At 49.7% G+C, this 19,988-nt stretch overlaps 1 protein-coding gene across 2 annotated transcripts; it reads left to right on the top strand.

Moving 5' to 3' along the window:
• The first annotated feature begins 181 nt into the window (after positions 1-181).
• Positions 182-19,280, top strand: PTAFR (platelet activating factor receptor). Of its 2 annotated transcripts, XM_075522174.1 has the most exons (4): positions 182-489; positions 1,212-1,413; positions 11,701-11,892; positions 15,691-19,280. In XM_075522174.1, exon 4 carries the CDS (start codon positions 15,749-15,751, stop codon positions 16,808-16,810), a length of 1,062 nt encoding a protein of 353 aa, XP_075378289.1. In that variant the 5' UTR covers positions 182-489; positions 1,212-1,413; positions 11,701-11,892; positions 15,691-15,748; the 3' UTR covers positions 16,811-19,280. The 2 variants fall into 2 exon arrangements, with proteins under 2 accessions (XP_075378289.1, XP_075378290.1); XM_075522175.1 differs by lacking the exon at positions 1,212-1,413.
• Positions 19,281-19,988: the final 708 nt, after the last annotated feature.

Genomic DNA, 19,988 nt, shown 5'->3' with positions numbered 1-19,988 from the left:
CATACACTTGGATCCTGTGGGTAGCTGCCTCCATGAAGATACTGCTTTGCTTCCTCCTGACTGCTGTTAGCCAGCTCCTTTCACTTGGACTTGCTGTCTTATGTGCCCTCATCTTCAAATGAGTGCAATCCTTTGTGCTGCTTTTTGTGTCTTGGGCATTGGCGAGGTCTCTCTTCAGAAAGATTGGTTCTGCTGTCCCTGAAGAGATGCCTCCATCTTCTGGTGTCTAACTCTTTAAGTTTTGATTAATTGCCTTCTATTTCTGCCTACTAGGGAGGAGTGACATGATCAAGTTGTGTTACCAAACAGATTTCTGCAGGAAAAGCAGCTCCCAAGGAAGGTAGTGCTTTCTGACAGGGCCTAGGACTTAGATGAATCTGCTGAAAAGTGGCTGGTGCTCTCCACTCATCTTCGTTTCTTCTCTTCCTCTCATGCACTGGTCTGCGTGACCACATGTAAAGTGAAACATCGTTCCCTAATAAAACTAAGGTATTTTGGTGTTTTATACATTAACTAGCTCTTAGAAGAGTAGAATGCAGTTCCTATTTTCTGTGTAAACACAGGAATACAGTTTCTTTACCTTATTTGTCCTGCTAGGTATAACCTGGTAGATAGATAGCTTGAGCTGGACCTCAAGGGGCAAAACATAGCTTAAAAAATAACGTCGGTGATGTCTGGATGGCACACAAGAGCCAAACAATAACTAGCAACAGACTAAGGTGAGCTAACAGGTCTGGGAGACACTGAACTGTGCAGCATTGCTCTGTTCAGGCACCGAAATTCCTTTTTGTTGGCAGAGCCTGATCCTCCATTAACTGGGAACGCGTTGGTAGGACACAACTTCCTTGTCAAAGCAACGATTAGCCACATTTGTTCTGGGGAAAATGTCAGTTAACTTTTGCGGTGCTGTCTCTCAGATGCAATCTCTTCGGCTTCCTGCGTGTTGGAAGCGAGCAGTGCTGGGCAGTAGCTCAGATGATGAGAGTATTTCTAAGTCCAGAGGACATGCTGTCCCTCTAACTTGTCTGCCTCTTGTTCCCCTGTCAAAGTATTTCTAGCTTAGAGATCTGTCCCAGTCACTCTTGTCCCAGAGTCCTTCCTTTTGATATTGAAATACTGGTCTTTCTAGTAGCATTTCCTTTCAGATGGTGTAATGTCTTTGCTGACCGATGGTACTGACCTTTCAGATCTTCTCTTTAAATTTTTTTCAGGTAGCTCAGGATGAGTCCTGTGAGAACTTGAAATGCTTACAAGACCCACGTTATGCATCTGCTTCTCAGAGACATGTATGTTTATGAGAATTTGACCAGTGGAGTGGCTTACCACTGGGTCTCAAGGAGTGCAGCCTGTGGCCAAAGTCACTGAAGTGCTAGTCCTGCGGGCTTCTGCAGTTAGAGTCTTTTTTTCCACTGGGTGTGATGGTTGGGGCAGCAAAACATGCAGCTTATAACAATGCTGTTTCATTGTCAATTTAGCTGTTCCTGTTTCCTTTTCTTCCCGTCCTGCCTATGATGTGCTTATATGTCTGAATATGCAGTATTTCTCCTGTCTTATCTACTCAGCCAAGTCCCGCGAAGCTTCCCATCTGCCAGGTGGGTTTAGCAGCAGTGAAATACCTGGCCCATTGCTAGATATTTCTCTGCTCCACTGGAGGGAACCTGGGAGGTTAATTTTGATCCTTGTATTCAGACTTTGTAAAAGCAAACTGCTTTGAATTGCCTGGGTGGAAATAAGTGAATGCACAGCGTTGACCCCCACAGATGCAGGCTGGGCTGTTGCCTGGCCTCTCAACGCATGCCAAGGCAGTGGGATGGATTGAATGAAACGTTTAATTTCAAGAGGTAGAGATGTTGTAGAGGGAGAGATCTCTAGACCTCCGTCCTCCTTGGAGCTCTTTTTGGGTCAGTGGTCCTCATAGACTAAAATAATTGTCCTCGATGTGCAGGACAAGAAAATACATCAGTTGGAATGAGTAATTTTTTTTTTTTCCTCTCAGAAGGAGAAAAAGTACCAGATAGCTACAGAAGCACTTTTCAGTAGGGTCTTGGCTTTGGTTTTCTGTGGAAATAACTTGTCCTCCATGTCCAGTTCCCACAGAATGTACACGGGGGTCTACCAGCATCCACCTCAGCTCCTCGCTGCCTTCTGGGAGTCCAGAGATCGCTCCTGAAGCTCTTGGTTCCCTTCTGAGGCAGGGAGGTTGCCTTCCCCTTCATATGCAATTTGGCAGGGTGTATCTCCTGTTCAGCAATAGTGGGATGGGAAAGGACCTTTGCAAGTTGCTTGGGGAAACTGCAACAGGAACCTTCTCACTTGTGGATTAAAGGGGATGGGGTGCAGGACTTTCCTGTGTGGTGCTACTTTGTAGTCTAGGGATGAGAGTGGAGGATCCCCTGAGCATGTAGACAGGCCTAGGTCTAGATTTCATCAGATTAGTTAGATTTCACTGGGTAGAAAAACTATTCAGTAAAGGCTAGACCAAGTTATGGCAGCTATAAAAAGCTTGGGTGATAAGCCAGAGAGGAAATCTATTCTTGATAAGACATAAACCAGTGTGTTACGTAACATTTATCTTACTTTGGCAAACACAGTGATGTGCTCTAAATTAGATACTGCTGCTCAGGAACCATTTGTCACTCAGCCACAGGGATTGTATAAAACAGTACTGTTGGCAAAGATAGAGTGTGAAATGGAAAATACTGTCTTCCTTGCTACGAAGCCACGTTGTGGCCAGGCCTTACAGTTTACGTGGATGCCCATTTATATACATGCTTTACTGCACAGCCTTTCAAAAGGAAACAAGCAATGGCACAGAGGAGAATAGGGCATCAAAAGCTGCTCTTTTCCTGAACCTGAGAACAAGAGGTTATGGAGGGAAATCAGCAAGAAATGGGATGAAAAGACACAGGCTTTTCCTGCAGTGGATTGTAGAACTCAACATAGACCATTGCTGAGGACAGAAGTTTCTAATCTTCATCCATGCATGTGTTCACACAAATACATGCCATCAAGCTATGTAAAGATCCCGGTGTAACTGCTAGCAGAGGGAGTCTCTGACCCATATTGGCAGATGCTGGCAGTGTATGATGAGGGATGCATTGCACTTTGTTTGCTTTCTTCGTTGATCACCTGCTGGCTGCTGTTGGACATGAAGTACTGAACTAGATGGCCTGGATCCAACATTACTGTTCTTTGTGCTGTCTGTGTGGCTGGGTCTTCTTCCAGCCCTCCTCTTCCCCAAAGAGATGCCATCTTTGTAAATGCGTGGAAAAACCTTCTTTCTTCCACCCCTTCTCCTTGGGCAGTAACAACTCTTTCACTGTATGCGATTTGTATTTCGGGAGTGTAACTGTAGTTCTGGGAGATTAACTACAGCCAGCGTAGTGTTGGATAGAGGGACCCAGGTGGGAGAGATGAAGGGCTTTGCTCTCCTTCCAGATGAGAGTTTCTTTTGCTAGTCTTTCTCTGCCCTCTTAAAACAACTGAAACTGGAGAGAAACTGTGAGAGGTGGGCCTTGATATAGGAAGTTTCCCTCAGAAGGAGTTTGGTGATTGCAGTGTGTTATCTAAAGCAAATGGGCTGTCTTGACTTCCTTTTCCTCTTGCAAGTTGCAGTGTGAGCAAGACCTCCCCTGCTCAGGCAGCTGAGCCCTACAATTCACAAGCAGAAAAGGGGCATCTTCCCTTGTCTTGTGCACCAGCACACGTGCCTGGGCCCGATGGTGTGCGGGGCTGCACCAGCTGGGTTCAAAACCTCCTCGTTTTTGTTTTCCAGAACTCCTGCTGGCAGTGGACCTCCTGCGGCTGGGGGCTCCCCTGCCTTCAGCTCTGGGGGTAACTCCTTTTACTCCTTGAAAGGCAAAGCTCTCTCAGCCCTGGCTTCATGTTGTGCACAAAATGGGCAGATGTTTGGGAGCGCTGCTCCTCTAGGCTGGGCTCCTGTCTTTTCCGCTCTGATCTCAGTGCTGCATTGAGCACCATGAACACTAGGTAGATCTAGGACATAGCTGAGCTGCCTGACTCACTATGGAGGCTCGGCAGCCTTCCTACTAGGAAGCCTCCCTGTCACACCAGCCAGAGGGCTTCAGACTCCCAGGGCAAGAATGGATACGTACTTCGGGGCAATTAGGTCTTTCCTTTGTAGCAGGAGATCTCTGCCTCGGCCTATTCAGTGCCATTAAAATGGACTCTCCTGCATCATTGGCCTCGCTGGCCATCTGCTTCATTCGTATTCCTTTTCTGGGATGTTCAGTTGTCCTGCAATAGCAGGGAAGTCCAGACGTAGCATTAATACTAACATTAAGGTGCAAAGTCCCCTGCTTCGCAGCCACTACTGGATTCTCATTGACGCAAACAAGGATGTAACCTGAAAATAACAGGTGGGATTTATGTGTCACCCATCTTCTCAGATCTGGTCAAATTGCTTCCTTTTCAAATGCGGGCAGGCTCTGTCTGGGCTCTTTTGTAACAGTTTTTCTGGGTGGAACGGGGTTTGCAGGAGTGCATTTTGATGACATGGAGAGGAAAATAACCTGCAAAGGAAAATAACACTGGTACATGTGCCAGTGCAGTTGTTGCAGTTCACAGCACAGAACAGAAACGTTTTGGGGAAGGACCTCTGTAGGTCTTTAATTCGACCTTGTGTTTGAAGTGGGGCTGTCACTAATGGTAGATGAGGTCAGCTGTGGCTTTATCTAGCCAAGTGGTAAGGATGAGACCCTTGGCCTCTCTGGGTTCCTGTCCCAGGGATGCCCAGCTCTTCTAGCGAAAATATTTCACCAATGTCCATCCTGACTGTCCTGCACCCCAGTTAGTTAGCGGCTGTTGCCCCTTGTCACACCATTTGCCACTACCGAGGAGAGTTTGTTTCCGTCCTCTTTGCAACTTCCCTTCCAACAGCTGCAGGTGGTGATCGGATCGTCCCTCAGCCTCCGGGCTGTCCCAGCCCAGCTCCCTTCGTAGGACGTGCCCCAGGGCTCAGACTGTGGTGGCAGCTCTCTGCCAGTCCCTCTCCAGTTCTCCATGTCCCCTTCGAGTTGCACACAGTTTCAGGTGCAGCATCACCAGTACCAAGCCGAGGGGATATTAACTGTCCTCACTCTGCTGGCCACGCTCCTCCTAGCATAGTCTAGTTTTCCTTATTCACAAGAGGACGCTGGCAACCTTCTTTGTTGAGAAAGCCCACAACTTACCTGCACCGTAAACTGGTGCAGCTTTTCTATTTGGTCGGGAAATTGGGGTATTTGCTGCAGCTCTACATATGGCAGTTGGGTGTCTGGCAGGCCTAGATGGGGGGACTGCAGGATGTGCAAACAGCCAGTTCCTTCTGATAGTGGTGCAGGTTGCGTGCCTGCTCTGATGTGCTTTGAACATGCTTTTGTGCACCAACCAGTTGTGACTGACTGGCCCTTCAGGGCTGTTTCAGAAACCTCACGCCTCCTTCCTTGCAGAAACCAGTGCCAGTTCTTAACAGCAAAGAAAACCCAACAACGTTTCCTTGTTAAACAACTCACGGTGAATAAAAAGGGAGGAGACACAAACACATGTGATTTCTTGTTATAACCCAAGTGACTCACGAGATGTTATGCCCATGATGCCAGTGCCACAGTACGCATCTGGGGAAATCCCATGTGAAACCTGAGCAGAGCGACGCCAGAGCTGCTGCCCTGGGCCTGCGGCAGCAAGAGGGAGTGGGTACCCCATGCATCTGTCCACCCTTTCTTCCCAGGCTGAAGGAGAACAAGAACTGAGGGGGATTTACAATGCTGCAGAGAGAGCAAGGAAACTAGCTGCCACAGCCTGGAGTATTTTTCTGGCTAATGTTTCCCCATATGGGGACTCACACAGCAAAACAGTCTCATTCTGACACTTTGCCCTGCCGCAGCAAGTCTCCACCTCCAATTGAAACATTTGAACAAGCACTCGCCACTGTGCTGGCTCCCAGTCCCAGTATCTGGAAGGAAATGAGAAGCCCAGAGGATGGATCTGAGGGCCCTGGCCTCCCTCGCCAAACCCAGACCCCACCTCTGCGACCCTGGCTGGGCTGGGGAGCTGCCCTGCCCTGGAGCTGCTGCAAGGCAGGGCTACCCCATCTCAGGCCTGCGAGGCACCCGGTGACACGGGAGCGTGAGAAGCCCCTGGCCAGCACGGAGCCTCAGCTGCTGTTTCCCTACCACCGGCTGCTCGCGGAAGGGCCACAGGAGTCGGTGTTGAGCTCTGGGGTGCAGCCGGGGCACGTCTGAGCCGTGTCACAAGTGCCAAGAGGGAAGTGAGTCACTCACCTGGAGCGCGCCCTCCTTCCCGTCGGAGCCTCTTCCCAGACAGCAGCACGCTGACGGCTCAGCCCTGCTGGTGGCTTCGCTTGCAGGAGGTACCTGGCGGGCTGGGTCTGCTGGGCCAGGTGCTCTGTGGCCCCGAGGTAAGAGGCTCCTTTCCCTTCTGCTTGCTCTCTCAGGGTGCTCGCCTCCCTCCCCGAGCTCCACAGGCTCCTTCTATGTCTGGCTGTCTCGGGACACGGGCTGGCTGTGTGTCTCCACTGGGTCCCTGAGCTGTGGCATCTCAGACAGCTCCAGGGGCTTCAGAGCCACCCTCGTCCTCCCCATCCAGGTGCGCTGGGAAGACGCATGCTTGCTCCCGGCTCCCAGCAAGCAGGGGTGAGGTGCATCGTGACGGCATGAGTCAGGCTAGTGCTGCCATTGCCTTTGGGGCCGTGGGGATGGGGACTGCCCTTGTCTGGGTCCTGTCCCACCCCTGGGTGGCAAGAATGACCCCAGCTTTGCTTGGATGCTGCAAAGCAAGGTGAGGAGCCCTGCCATGGACCCTCCTCCTGCGAGGAAGAGGAGGCAATGCTCAGAGCCTCTCAAGGAGCCCCGGTCCCTCATCCCGCTGGTGCATGGCCCCTGCCCTTGCCCCTGCCAGGCTGGGGCAGGGGGCAGGGCAGAGCCTGCCCAGGGCAGAGGGCAGGCAGCCACTGTCGGGAGGTAACTTGCTGCAGTGTGGAGCACGGGGAGCAGAGTGACCCGGCCGCTGACAGCTCAGTGAAGGCATGGTTTTCCCCTCTGGCAGAGCTAAGACAGCCTGGGGCTGCAGCATACAAATCCTGACATGGTGGCCTGCAGAGATCACCCCTCTGGCCGGTGCAGCAGGGCTGGACTTGGGCTCTACCTGCCAAAACCAGCCAGAGTCTGCCCTGCCCCCTGCTTCACCCGCTGCTGGCAAGGCAGCCCGGCTCCCAACAGCGACAGTTCCTGCCAGGTTGGGTTATCCCAGCGGCCCCACAGCGAGCGGCAAATGCTGTGCTCTGCCTTTGCAGCTGCCAAATGGCTACAAGGAAGCGTCGCTGCCCGCTGCCCCAGGAGGGGCTCTCGGCCGCTGGAGTGTATGTACTTCCCTGCCAAGCAACCCAAGCTCCGGGGCATATTCCTGCAGAGTTGGTAATAAGGTGGGGACATGTTGTGCTGGGCTCTGAAAAGCTCGCAGGGGAAAGCTACAGAGTTTAGTTAGTATTTCTTTCCTGCCACAAGCAAAAGGAAATTGTGCAGAGGGTGTGAGATGAGTAGTGGAAACTCACAGACAGTAGTGCTTAGCACTAGATCATCAGTGCTCTGGCTCAAAAGGAACTTCATGTCCTTTCAAAGACCCATCCTGGTACTCGAGGACACATCCTGGTGACTGGGACCGGCAGGGATCACACTCACCTGCGTGCTGGTCCTGCACACTGCATGCACCGCACAACTCTAAGCCTGGTGGCAGCAGCTGGTGCTTTCAGAAGCTCTGTGTTGGTATTTCATCTTGTCCTCGTTCACTGCTCTTCTGAACAGGGCAGTCGACAGTGCATGCAGAGCCTGTCGGCTAAAATGCTGCTCCTCCATTTGCACTCCATGGAGAGCTCTTCTCCATTAATACACTGTGGTTTTGCTCTTGGAAGGAGATCTCTCTATATTTGCTTATAATGCTATATTTCCAAAACCAAAAGAATTTCTGATACCTGCAAAATTTATATGTGATCATCAAAAGCAAGTATGTTGCTAATGGGCTCCATCTCAGAAGGACACAACCCCAAGGAAACATGCCAGAGGCAGACAGTGTGTACAAGGAGGCAGTGTGCATCTTTCACGGCAGCGTGCACTTGCCATGAGAGTGCTGATACGGTGCCAGAACCAAGGGGAACAGCCCGCTGCCTACCAACCAGCTTGCATGAAGTTATCCCCAGAAAATGTCATTTGGAAGAGCTGCTCCAGGATCCAGCGTCCTGATATAACAACCTGAAGTACCAATAGTGCTAGTTAACAGCATCATGTGGGAATCAGTTCTAGTAAAAGAAGCTTATTTGGTTTTTTTATTAGGCTGCAAGTTTGATTGATAAAAGTAAAGGCTTATTCAAGATTTTTTTTTTAACTTGGCCTTGCATAGGCATTCAGTGTTGTCAGACTGTGCGTGCAATCTCTGGGCTGGAGGAGTGGTAAATAACACTGAGGACAGGGCAGTCAAAAACTGCCAGGACCACTTAATAAGCCAGGCCACCACAAGCAAAATGCATGTTAATACCAGATTCAAAGTTATGCACTCGGAAACAGGCAGCAGTCCAGGAGAGCAGGGGAACAGGGTCCTCAGGCTGGAAGGGATGCGAGAGGGAGGAGTGCTGGCTGCAGGCGCTGTACGGGGGGGTAATGGGACCTGTCAATGCAAAGCAGACGAGGCAGTTCAGGAGGGAGAGGGGGATTATTCTCACCCTTTCTCTATTGCCTCGGTACTGGGAACACTGAATCTGGGTCCCCTTCTACTTTTCATGCTTTAAATGCAACACCTGAAAATGGAGATGATGAGGGAGGGAACTCCCCAGCTAATTAAGAGGTGGACAAGAGTAAGCCTGGCAAGAGGCCAGTCTACACGACCAAGCAGTTGTTCTGGGCATTTCTGTGAATCTCAATAGCTTGAGGCCTCACCTGAGCATTTGAGGCAAAGCTGAAAAAATGAGTAAATCTGGGGAGCGGCAGGGAGGCCCTGGTCAGCACAGATGTGGTCAGGTCCCAACTCGGGGCAGTTAGAGGTGTCCTGACTCCAGTGGAAGTGCTTAAATCAGAAAGCAAAGCTTGTGTCACTGCTAGAGCTTCCACCCATCAGGTCTCTTTGTGTCTTTCACCACTGAACTTGGTATGTTTTTATTGTTTGGTTCTCTAAGTTTTACGAAAGCTCTTTTTCGCTTAACTTCGGTGACGTGTGTGTGCCCCATCAGTGGCAGAGCTGACACAGGACTGAGCAGAGGAAGGATGAAGATTTCTGATGAGAGCTCCTCCTGAGCCCAAAACCTCCTGGGCTTCCATTTCCTCTAAGAACTTGGCTGCGGCAGGACAGCAAGCTTTGTTTGGCTGTTGCAAGTACTCCACTTCCCTTCGTGACCAGACATCCTCACTAGCTGCTCTTCCCAAAGGCATGGACTGGCTGCCAGTCAACCTCATGAGCATGTTTTTATTTTGTTTTTATTTTAAGCTCTCAGAAGCAGACTTGCAGGCATAACTGGGGCTCTTTCCAGTCCATGAAGGGTCAGGTTCCCTGGTCCATCTTTACAGTGGCTGATGGGGAAGGAGGGAGGACAGTGGGTGGTGGAGGGAAGGAGACTGCTGCAGTCTCCATCCATCCCAGCACAGCTCTGTAGCATCACTGCAGGAGCCTCATCTCACCCTTTGGGTCACCCTTGATGTGTCCTGACAGAGCAAGCCTGGCTGTTCCCTGGTCCCCTGCTCCACACAGCCAGCCCCCCGGTGCAGCCCACCCTGCTGAGGCAGGGCAGGGTAGAGCAGGGTCTCCCACCCCGTGCAGTGCTGTTGCTGTGGGGCTCCCTCATGCTGCGGGAGTTTGGGTCCCGCTCAGCCCAGGTGGCTTCTGAGTCCCTTGGACACCCCATCCTGTTGCTGTGGGGGACAAGGGTGATCCTGCAGCAGCTCAGGGCCTGGCCAGCTGTGGTCCCAGTTGTGGTCTCCATGCACCTCTGGGTGCTTCGGAGCTTCCCCTGAGCAGGCCCCAGAGCAGCAGGACATTGTGGTTTGTGCAGCAGTTTGCTGAGCACTTGCACAACACCCTGCCAGGCTGAGAGCTCGGCTGGGGCTCCTGGTTACTGCCAGGCACCCGGGTGCAGAGCCTGACTCTGCTCACCCCGGGGCACCATGCTGAAGTGCACGCCTGGTGCTTCCCTCTATAATGGCCCTGGGAAAGGCCATCTGCACCCTCTGGAGAAGAGCCAAGGAAGAGCTGACCCAGGCAAAGCAGCCCAGATCCGTGCTGGGGCTTTGCCTGTCTGGCGGGGGACATCCCACCACCGACATGGACAGAGGGTGGGTTCTGGCACCATGCTGGCTGCCCCGATGCTGCACAGCCCATCGCCTTGAGATGCCTAAGGCCAGGCAAGCCAAAAGTCAGTGTCTTGGCAGAATAGTGTTGCTGCCATCCACCTTGCCCCCTCTGTCAGTGCCCCATCTGTCTGGCTGATGAGGAGGTTGCTGTGTCCCAGCTCAGAGCCAGAGCTCACCAGCCCAACAGCAAAAGCATGACTTGAAGGTGTCCCAGGGTCCATGCCAGCTCCTGGCTTTCGGAGAGGTTTGGCTGGTGCCCTCAACTGGTGCGGCCCAGGGGATACAACCCTCAGCCTGTCCCTGGTGGCTCTCCCAAGACATGACACCACACCATGGAAGGTCTCTGGTGCTCCTCACAGCATGGACATGGCCAGGGCCTACCATGGGCTGTTTGCCATAGACAGCATTTCCTGAGAAGAGCCAGCCTTCCCAAGGGGCACCAGTGTGGATTGGCCTCTTCTGCTTCCGCTTGCATCCATGTTGTTCCTCAGCAGCCTTGTTGCAGGCTCAGGCACCTCTGTGCTGGTGATGGACTTTGTGGCTCTGTTCCTATGTGTTTCACACTGAACCCAGGCACCACACTCGGTGTTTCAGCTCCTGTAGGTGTCTGCAGGTGTGAGGTTTGTGCAGGACATGGTGCAGATGCTCCAAGCTCACATCTGCACTGTGTGCAGTTGTAAGAACAGTGTCTGCATGGAGGGCAGGTTAACCATCAGCATGGGAGCTACAACTTGGGATTCACGGCTTAGCTGGGACCATATGTGCAGCTTTGCTTGTCGCTGCTGTCTCCCTGAGCACCCCACCAATTTGCATCACTGTGATGAGTGGTCTTTAGGCTGCCACAAATAATGGTGGGTCATGATGTGAAAGTGGATGGGACAGGTGAAGACCCGCCATGCTGTGGTGTCTCAGTGTCTGCTGAAGGTCCCTGAGACAAAAGGAGACTTGGGATGGCTGGATTCCTGGGTCTGTTTAGCCCCAACACAAGTGTGAAGGAGACTCTGCTAGGGAATGAGTCTGTCCATGGGATATATGAGTTTCCTGGCACTTCCTTTCCTCGAAGGTATTAAGTGAAAGCTCTTCTGGCTTCTACCATTCATCTGTTTGGAAGAATGATGCTCAAATGCTGTCTAATCCCAGATCTAACCAGGGACATGGAGTGGATTCCTATTCTGCCTTTAGAGGAAAATCCCAACTTTGCCTTCTTTCAGGATCATCAGAAGCAGAGATACTTTGAGGAAACAGCTTTAAGGACTTTCCAGATCTTTGCTGTGGTTAATTGCCTTTCCTCTACAGCTTACTTTATTTCTCATTTCCTTTGAGCTGATGTCACGCATTTCCTCTTCTCTAGTGACTCTGCAGTCATGCTGCAGTTGCTCCCATTCTGGTGTCCTGTTCTTGAGAGCTGCCTGTGTGGAGACCTTCCAGCCCCAGGTCAGAGAAAATAATACTTGGAAGAAGACTGAGCATCCTCAGTAAAACACCCATCACTGCTCTACTAAAGCTGAAGATAGACATATCGTGGTGAATCCTTTTGACTGTGGTAAGCAGAAAATATACTTTATGAGTACTATTCCTCTTGGAATATACTTTTGCTGATGGCATATCTTGTTTTATTGTGGTCTTTGCACCTTGCAGCCATGAGCCAGTAAATCCTTATTGGGAGAGCATGGCCCATGGGAGAGAGTGTAGATTGGGAGCAGAATCCGTGGTTGCCTCGACCATGCTCTGCTGCGCAGCCAGTTACTTCCACCTCTAGTTCTGCATACAATGGAGTTCATGATATAAACCACTTGGGATTACCAGCTGGTGTACTAGTGTACAAGGTAGTGGCTTGGGCTAGAGTTGCCAGGGATTTTGGTAATGCAGCGCAGCAGAGAATGGGACCCACACCCACCAGCCTGCACCCTGACCACTGCGCCTGTTCTCCCTTCTGCTGGCATGGAGAATATTTATGTGTTTTATACAAAGGGGAACCGCTTCAACAGGAGAGGTTGAGTGAGATCCCCTGTACGGTACTCCAGAGTCTGGGGCTTAGGACATCTCACAAGTATACAGGAGATGTGAGCTCGAGTTCCTCAGGCTGAAGAGGAAAGTGGGTATTGAGTAAATTTAGTGGGGAACGGTGCCATGCTCTGTGCTAGCTGTATTTTGTGGAATATCTGGCTTGACAAGCGAGAAGGGAAAAACATCTCTCTTGTGATTCCCTGAAGGACCTTGGCACTGGGACTGCACAGCCTACTAATGCAAAGACAGGTGAGCTCTACCAAGTGCTGTCAGGGCCAGGTGACGGCACTGCCATCTCCCACAGCCCACCTTTGCCAGAGATTTCTAGCAGACTTAACAATGTAGAGCATGTCCTTGCATTCATCTCTCCAGGTCAGAGTGCAGCCCCTTAGCTCAAACCCATCTTCTGTGCAAGGCTTTGCAGTGGAGGCGGATGTGCAGGTTCACTCTGCCTTCCACCCCATCTGCTAAATCTGGCAGCTGATGGGCAGGCCTGGAGACCCCACCAGTAAATTCACCAGAGCTCCTGGGCAAAGGTTGGAGGCTGCCATGCCCATGTACAGCACCAGAAATGGAGGGGTAGATGGACAGTGCCCCATGGCACAGTCTAAAGGGACTTTGTGAATAACCGTTGTCCCTATGTATTGGATGTAGGCACTTCCCTCCTCCTCGTGAATTCTGCTAGTGCGATGCATCACCTTTTTTTTTCCCTGCACTCGTGGTATATTCAGCTCTGGTGCTACAGTGATAGAGCACCTTTCATTGCAAAGATTCCAGCCCCAAGCACCAGAAGTATTTGCTGAAGTTGGCAGATAGTCAGAACAGTGAGTTTACGATGCAAATTTGAAAGAAACTTAAGTTCTCTAATGATCTTGGGTAATTAGGACTTTTTTTTTTCTTATTCTAACATCAGAATAGTGTATCAAACACAAAGCTCCCCACTAGTTTCTCTTGCCCCTACACAGCCTCACCCCTTCCCTGAATGTCTGCATCTGCTAGGTGCCCTTCTGAGCTGAGAGATGCAAACCCTTCCAACTGACGTTATGTCCTTACCAGAGATGGTCCCTCAGTGGGTGGGAGAGCTGGGCTTAGACATGGACATTTATGTAAGGCTGTGTTGTGACAATTACCGCTTTTCATACATAGATGAGGGTGTGGAAAGAGATCCATGAGATGACCAGTAGGACTTGCCTTGGGTCCTGCATGAATCAAAGGTAGAGCAGGGAACAGAGCATGGGCCCCTGCCTGCTCTGGGACCTCTCTTCAGGGCAGCAGGGAGTGAAATATTACCCCTCAGGGATGTGCCAGGCCTCTGTGGCCAGACTGTGAAGTGCCATAGCCCAGACCATCCTCACCTCCTGGCTCTCACCACCTGAACCAGCTACTACCTTTTAGAGATCAGTGGGTTCTCAGCAGGGGGGCAGAGATCAAGGTGAAAGAGGACAGATACATGTGTCACCTGGCCAACTACTCGTACTGCCACAGCTACTTGTTAATTCACATGGCACACAGTTGAAAGATTGAGTTTAAAGACACTCAAACCCCAGTGCTGCCAGGCACGCAGCAGCCTGTGAAGGTCCAAGGACAAGTTGTGGGTATCTGTAGTTGTCATGTCCTTAGGAGGCCTGTGAGGCGTGAGAACGGACAGGCTCGGGAAGATGGCTATTGCCTTCCTCTTCCTAAGAACTGGAAAGCAGTACCAAGGGATTTGCAGAGTTTTCTGAAGAAATGGAGAGCTTTCTTGAGCTAGAGCTGACTTCCCCATTTGCAGAGGAAAATTGCAAATGTGCAAATGAGGAACCAACAGCACATGGGCACAAAGAGAGACTCAACCCAGAGAGGGCGAGATGGGGGTTCATGCCACTATCTGCTGCTGGGGAAGATCCAGAAAGTTTCGAGACAGGAGGGTGCCTTCTCAGGAGGCAGCAGTCTTTGGGGGAAAATGCTTGTTGTTCGTGGGGCTAGCAGAGCTGAGGCAAGCACGTTACAACGTGCAGCACCCAGCATTCCCATCATACCTCGCACAAGAAGTTTAGGCTTCATGACTGGTGGTGCAGGTTACTTACTCTCGAGAAAAACCACCATGTTCTGCAAATGAGGTTAAAAACCCATCAAGTTTACCATCAGCGAGCAGTGTCCTTGCTGGTCACTCTCAAACTGCTTTACCTGCATTAGTGAGTTATCTTCCCATGAAGGAAGAGGCAGAAAAAAACAAGCAGATCTACAGGACTGTGTCACGGAGAGGGGAGTGCCTGTCCAGTGTCAGACAGGGACTTGGTGCTCGAACCAAGAACAGGTGTGTACGTCCTCTGGATGGTAAAAGCAGCAGGTTAAAGTATACGAGGGATTAGACTGAATCCATGTAAATCTGAGACAAGAACACGTACAGTATTGATGATGCAGAAATTTGATACATCCAAACTGTGCAAGATTTGAAGAAATACTAACTGAGGTGGGGACTGGTAATATTAAAAACTTGAAGGCGTCTCTTTAGGGACAGTGTTTGTCACCAGCCTCACCCACGACACAGGAAAGTACAGAATTGCTGCTGCTGATGCTTGCATTTGATGCAGAAAAGGGGGGGAAGGGAGCCAGGTTGGTTTGATGACAACTTGAATTCAAAATGATGGCATGATAGACAACAGCCAGGATTTTAAGGGACATAAACTGTAGTTAAAATCAACAACATACCACAAAACATCACCCTTTAGGATTAGTGACTCATGTTTTACATCATTCACTGAGAAAAAAAATTGAGAGCTCTGGTAGCCTATGAAGTGAATGTGAGATCCTACAGTGCCTGCAACTAAGAAAACAATAGAATCTTTACAAGTGTAAGAAGGAAAATGTCAGAAAAACAAGTAGAGGGTGACTCTGGAATGGCACTAGTGAGACATTTTTACCAGGTATTGTATCACTTCTGGAATTTCTAGGTAAAAATAAGTGTAGGCAAGTTAGAAAGCATTAGGAACCACAGGGGAAAAAGAGACTCAGAAAACCTGTTTGCTTATAGTAAAAGATTAAAAAGCTTGAGACAGAACAGAGTAACAGATGATTTTATCTAAGAACCCTCATGCAGAAAAGTCTTTTGAGATTAGAGATTAGTGATCTCAGATTCACACTGCAGCAAACAACGCTGGATGAAGACACAAGGGCTAGTATGGTGTGGAAATGGTATCAAAGAGAGGACTGAGGGGACAGGGCAGGTGTCTGTGGCTGGAGCCAAGGCATGGAGCAGAACTCCTATGGTCACAGACAGCTGAAAATGAAAGGTGGGGTTTGGCTTAGCAATGGCACCATTCCAATCAGCTCATTTTATGCTTTATATTTTTAGGTAAGAAGAAAAGCTACGGCAGGAAATTCTGCTTCAGACGTGCTCACTCAGCACCACAATGTCTGGAAAGGGTAAAGGCGGTGTTGAAGGTAGTGCTGATTCACCCATGTCATGCTACATAGACTCTGAGTTTCGCTACAATCTCTTCACTGTTTTCTACAGCATCATTTTCATTCTGGGCTTTGTTGCCAACTGCTATGTGCTCTGGATTTTCAGCCGTATTTACCCCACCAAGAAACTCAATGAAATCAAGATATTCATGGTGAACCTGACAGTAGCTGACCTGCTCTTCTTGGTTACGATGCCAATGTGGATTGTTTACTATCACCACCATGGAGACTGGATCATGCCTTCGTTCCTCTGTAATGTAGCTGGCTGTTTATTTTTCGTTAACACCTACTCTTCTGTTGCCTTTCTGATGGTCATCACATACAACCGTTACCAAGCCGTGACTAATCCCATTAAAGCTGCTCAGTTTACTGCCCAGAGAAGGGGTATCTACTTATCAGCAGCTATCTGGATCATAATAGTGGGCAGCTCTTTGTATTACCTTTTTGACAATAATACTAATCAGGAGGAGACCAATTCGAAGAATTTCACACGGTGCTTTGAACACTATGACTCTTCTAGCAGTGTTTCAGCTGTTCTCGCCATCCATGTCATCATCTGCATCCTCTTCTATATAATTTTCCTTTTTATACTAGGCTGGAACATCATCATTATCAGGACCCTGTTCTCCAAATCAGTGCAGCCACGGAAGAGTGCTCATGTCAAGCAAAGGGCGCTCTGGATGGTTTGCACGGTGCTGGCTGTGTTCATCATAAGCTTTGTACCTCATCACATAGTGCACCTGCCCTGGACCCTGACTGTTCTGCAGATGTGGCAGAAGGAAAACTGTCAGTTGCGCCAACAACTCAATGATGCTCACCAGGTGACTTTGTGCCTCTTGAGTACAAACTGTGTGTTGGACCCAATCATCTACTGCTTCCTCACCAAGAAGTTCCAGAAGCATCTTTCAGAAAACCTGAAAAGCATGAAAGGGAGTCGCAAGTGTTCCAGGCAAACCACGGACACAGTGATTGAGGGCACCATTCATCAAGAGGATGCCATCAGGATCTAGGTCAGCTCTGTTCTGATTGCAGACTGAGATGTGTGAATTAGTCACTCATTTTTTCTCAAGAAGAGGCACTGAGAAACGCAACAGAGGACCAGGATATTACATTTCCTTTTTCCCATTAGAAAAAAGAATGGATGCTCATTTCATCTATCACATGCAACTGGCAGAACTGGAACCTGTAATAATCTGGCAGAAAAGCACCTTCTGTCTGGGCTGATGTTTTCATGGGCACTGAGAACAGCTCAGACGATCTGCTTTTACATGAAAAAAATGTGTCATTGAGTCTCTGCAGTGAGCAGCTAGAAGCTAAGTGCGCTGAAGTTACCCATCATGTCAGCCCAGATAGCACCATCCCTGGTCCTCTGCCTGCCCAGCTCCCACAAAGAACCCAGTATCACAGCTGTAAGAGACTTCTAAAAGACCTGGAAGAACAGACCAAGTTGCTAGCATCATCAAGTGACTGTTCTAAGAAGCTTGCATGGTTCTGTGAAGAGTCATGCAAGAGCTGAAAAACCTCGAGTGGCTAGAATGGATGTAGTCCAAAGAGTTCCTCAAATGCCATCAAAGAAGAGATCTGCACCTCTGATCCCTTCTTACCTACTTGCATGGTCTGCTGGGGTCCATACTTGACAGATGTCTGGGAGTGGCTATTACGAACTCTTGCCTTTGCTCCCAGCTCTTGAATCAGTCAAGTAACTGGACTAGCAGGCAAGAAGAGGAAGAGAAATTGGCAGTGCCTCAGCCCCCATCCCCAGATCAGCATTATGTCCAAAGGGAGCTATTGTCTGCCCCGGCTTCTTGTATGATAGCAGAACTGGCAAACCAGTGGCCTTTTGCACTCCATTTAGTGATTTTTGACTGACTGCATGTGTCTGTGGAAATCCAATCTCACTTTGGATGTTCCAGATAACAAAAGATTATTGTCAGCATGGGCATTACGACAAGAAAAAAAAGCTTAAAATGCTTAAGTATCTTTGTTCTTATTTATTTAAATTAGGGTTGTAGCAAGCAACTGTATATTATTCCTTCCCCCAGCCTTTCTATTTCTGCTACAAAGAAATGAAGCTGACTAGTTCTCAATAGTCTACCACAAGTGAAGTATTAGGTCAGGTCATGGCCACTTTCTGAGTAACTCAGTGCTGCGCAGTGATACAGTACACTTGACAGACATGTAATTCATGCACTCCGACAAGACTGGAGACTCCTTGCTCAGGGCTGGCTGCAGTCAGTTGGGGCCCAGTGATTTTCCAGGGGTGCCGAGTTCTGTTACCAATCATGAGACACTTGAGGTTCCTTTTCTGACCCAAATTGCTCAATCCAGCACAGGAAATTGGGCAGGGAAGGGAAGGGAAGGGAAGTTAACTTGTTTTCACAACAGGTTTTTGTTCCCTAAACTACATAGGAGAGCCTGGCTGATGACAGGAAAAGTGTATCTGACCTGTGACACTGATTATTCATACTCAAGGACAGCAGCCTTCCTACACCCACCAGAGAACGTGAGAGAAAAGATCAAGTCTTTCCAAAGATAGGACCAATGTCTGTATCAGACTTTGCCTATATTCAGTGGAGATACAGGTCCTTCAGATTTATCTCCTGAAGATCCTCAGGCAGCTTGTATGCTTACTTGTGTGAATGAGCAAAAGAACTAAGAAGTTTCTTTTTCTAATATCATCTGCCAGGGCCAGCCATGCAGTCCAGGCCAGTGCCAGGCAGAGGAAAGAATCTGATCACAACACGAATGCATTTCCCTCCTGGTCCTGGACTCTGCTCCAGTAATGGCCACCCATAAAAAACACCTGCTGGCACCTCTTAGCAGAGAGATAATTCCCTGACTGTGTCCCTCAGCTGCGTTCAAAGTCTTGCCCTGAATCTGCAGTCATCCGAGCCACAGCACACAGCAAGGGGGATGGGCGATTTCTGTAATTTAAAAGCCTAAATCCCACTTGCTGGAGGAATCTGCCTCTGTATTTCTGCCCTTCCCTTCCCAGATGGCACATTCTGCCCGAGGAGCTCTTGCGGCTGGCAGACAGGGTGTAGCTTTCCTCTTTTCCCCTTGCCACCCGATGCGATAGCAGGGCTCTCTTGCTTCACAGCCCCTAAAGCACTGAACAGATGGAGTTTGGCAACTCTTAGAGGAAATGGAAGGGGTTTTATGTGGAGATCTGGTAAATGCGTGATCTTCTACTGATTCCTGGAAAGCTTGCAACAGAGTTTACAGTTTAGGCTACTTACTGTGGGTAAATAACATGCTTTACTCCACAGAAAACAGCTGTAGGGCCAGTGTGGGCTCAGAGAACAATGTAAACTTGCATCTGAGGAAAAGGGTGAGTGGAGGAAAAAGCCCTGAGGACACTTCAGGAGGATATGTTGCAGTAATTAAGTCAGTAACAACACGTTTCTAAAAACCAGTCTGAGCTTCTACTTCTGTTCTTGGTTTTACCACAGTGTTATATTACTTTGCTTTACTCTGCAATAAAATGGATCCTCAAAAATTCTGTTAAATAAAGTGAGTTCCCCAAGTGTTTTGCCCTTTAACTTCTCCCACCTTCTCATCTTCCTGCATTTATACTCAAGGGAAAAGCCTCAGTACACGCTGACACAGCTCGATTTTGGTGCTGTGTTACTTTTTTTAAAATCACCAAGTGAACTCTTGGGAGAGGTGAAATGAAAGGCTCAGCAAGTTTTGACCTGCTAAAAGGGAAGGGGAAATAGATAGCTTCAGAGAGGAAACAACTTCTGAAAAATCTGCTAGAGCTCTCCAAAGGCCAACCAGACAAAAACCCCCGAACGCTCCAACCCCCACACACGGGAAATTTCCTGCCGACACCCCATCACGCGGCTTTGCCGCTCGGGCTGAAACGTGACAAACTATTTTAGATAATTTGCATTGCAGCACCTACGGCAACGAGACAGCAGACCGGAGAGACGACCCCATACACGTAGCACAACCCAAACCCAACAGCAAGGCAGCAGCAGTGACTCCCGGCCGAGCCGCGGCCGCTGAAGCCCCGGTCACCCGCTCTCACACGGCGTCCAGCGCTGGCGGGACCGGCTGCCCGTTTCGGCGCGGCCACGCTCGGCACTGCCGCGGCAGGCTGAGGCCCTCGGCCGTCTCGGCCCAGCCCCGCGGCGGCCGCCGGGCCAGTCCCTCCACCGCGCTCCCGCCCTGGCCTGAGGCGCC

This window comes from Mycteria americana, chromosome 21 (assembly GCF_035582795.1).
Source record: "Mycteria americana isolate JAX WOST 10 ecotype Jacksonville Zoo and Gardens chromosome 21, USCA_MyAme_1.0, whole genome shotgun sequence".
Classification (NCBI taxonomy): Eukaryota; Metazoa; Chordata; class Aves; order Ciconiiformes; family Ciconiidae; genus Mycteria; species Mycteria americana.
The sequence above is the reverse complement of the archived record's forward strand: the minus strand, read 5'-3'. Positions and strand labels throughout refer to the sequence as shown.

Bases quoted from the DNA above. Each gene is read 5' to 3' on its own strand.
- PTAFR (XM_075522175.1), top strand. From the start codon at position 15,749: ATGTCTGGAAAGGGTAAAGGCGGTGTTGAAGGTAGTGCTGATTCACCC.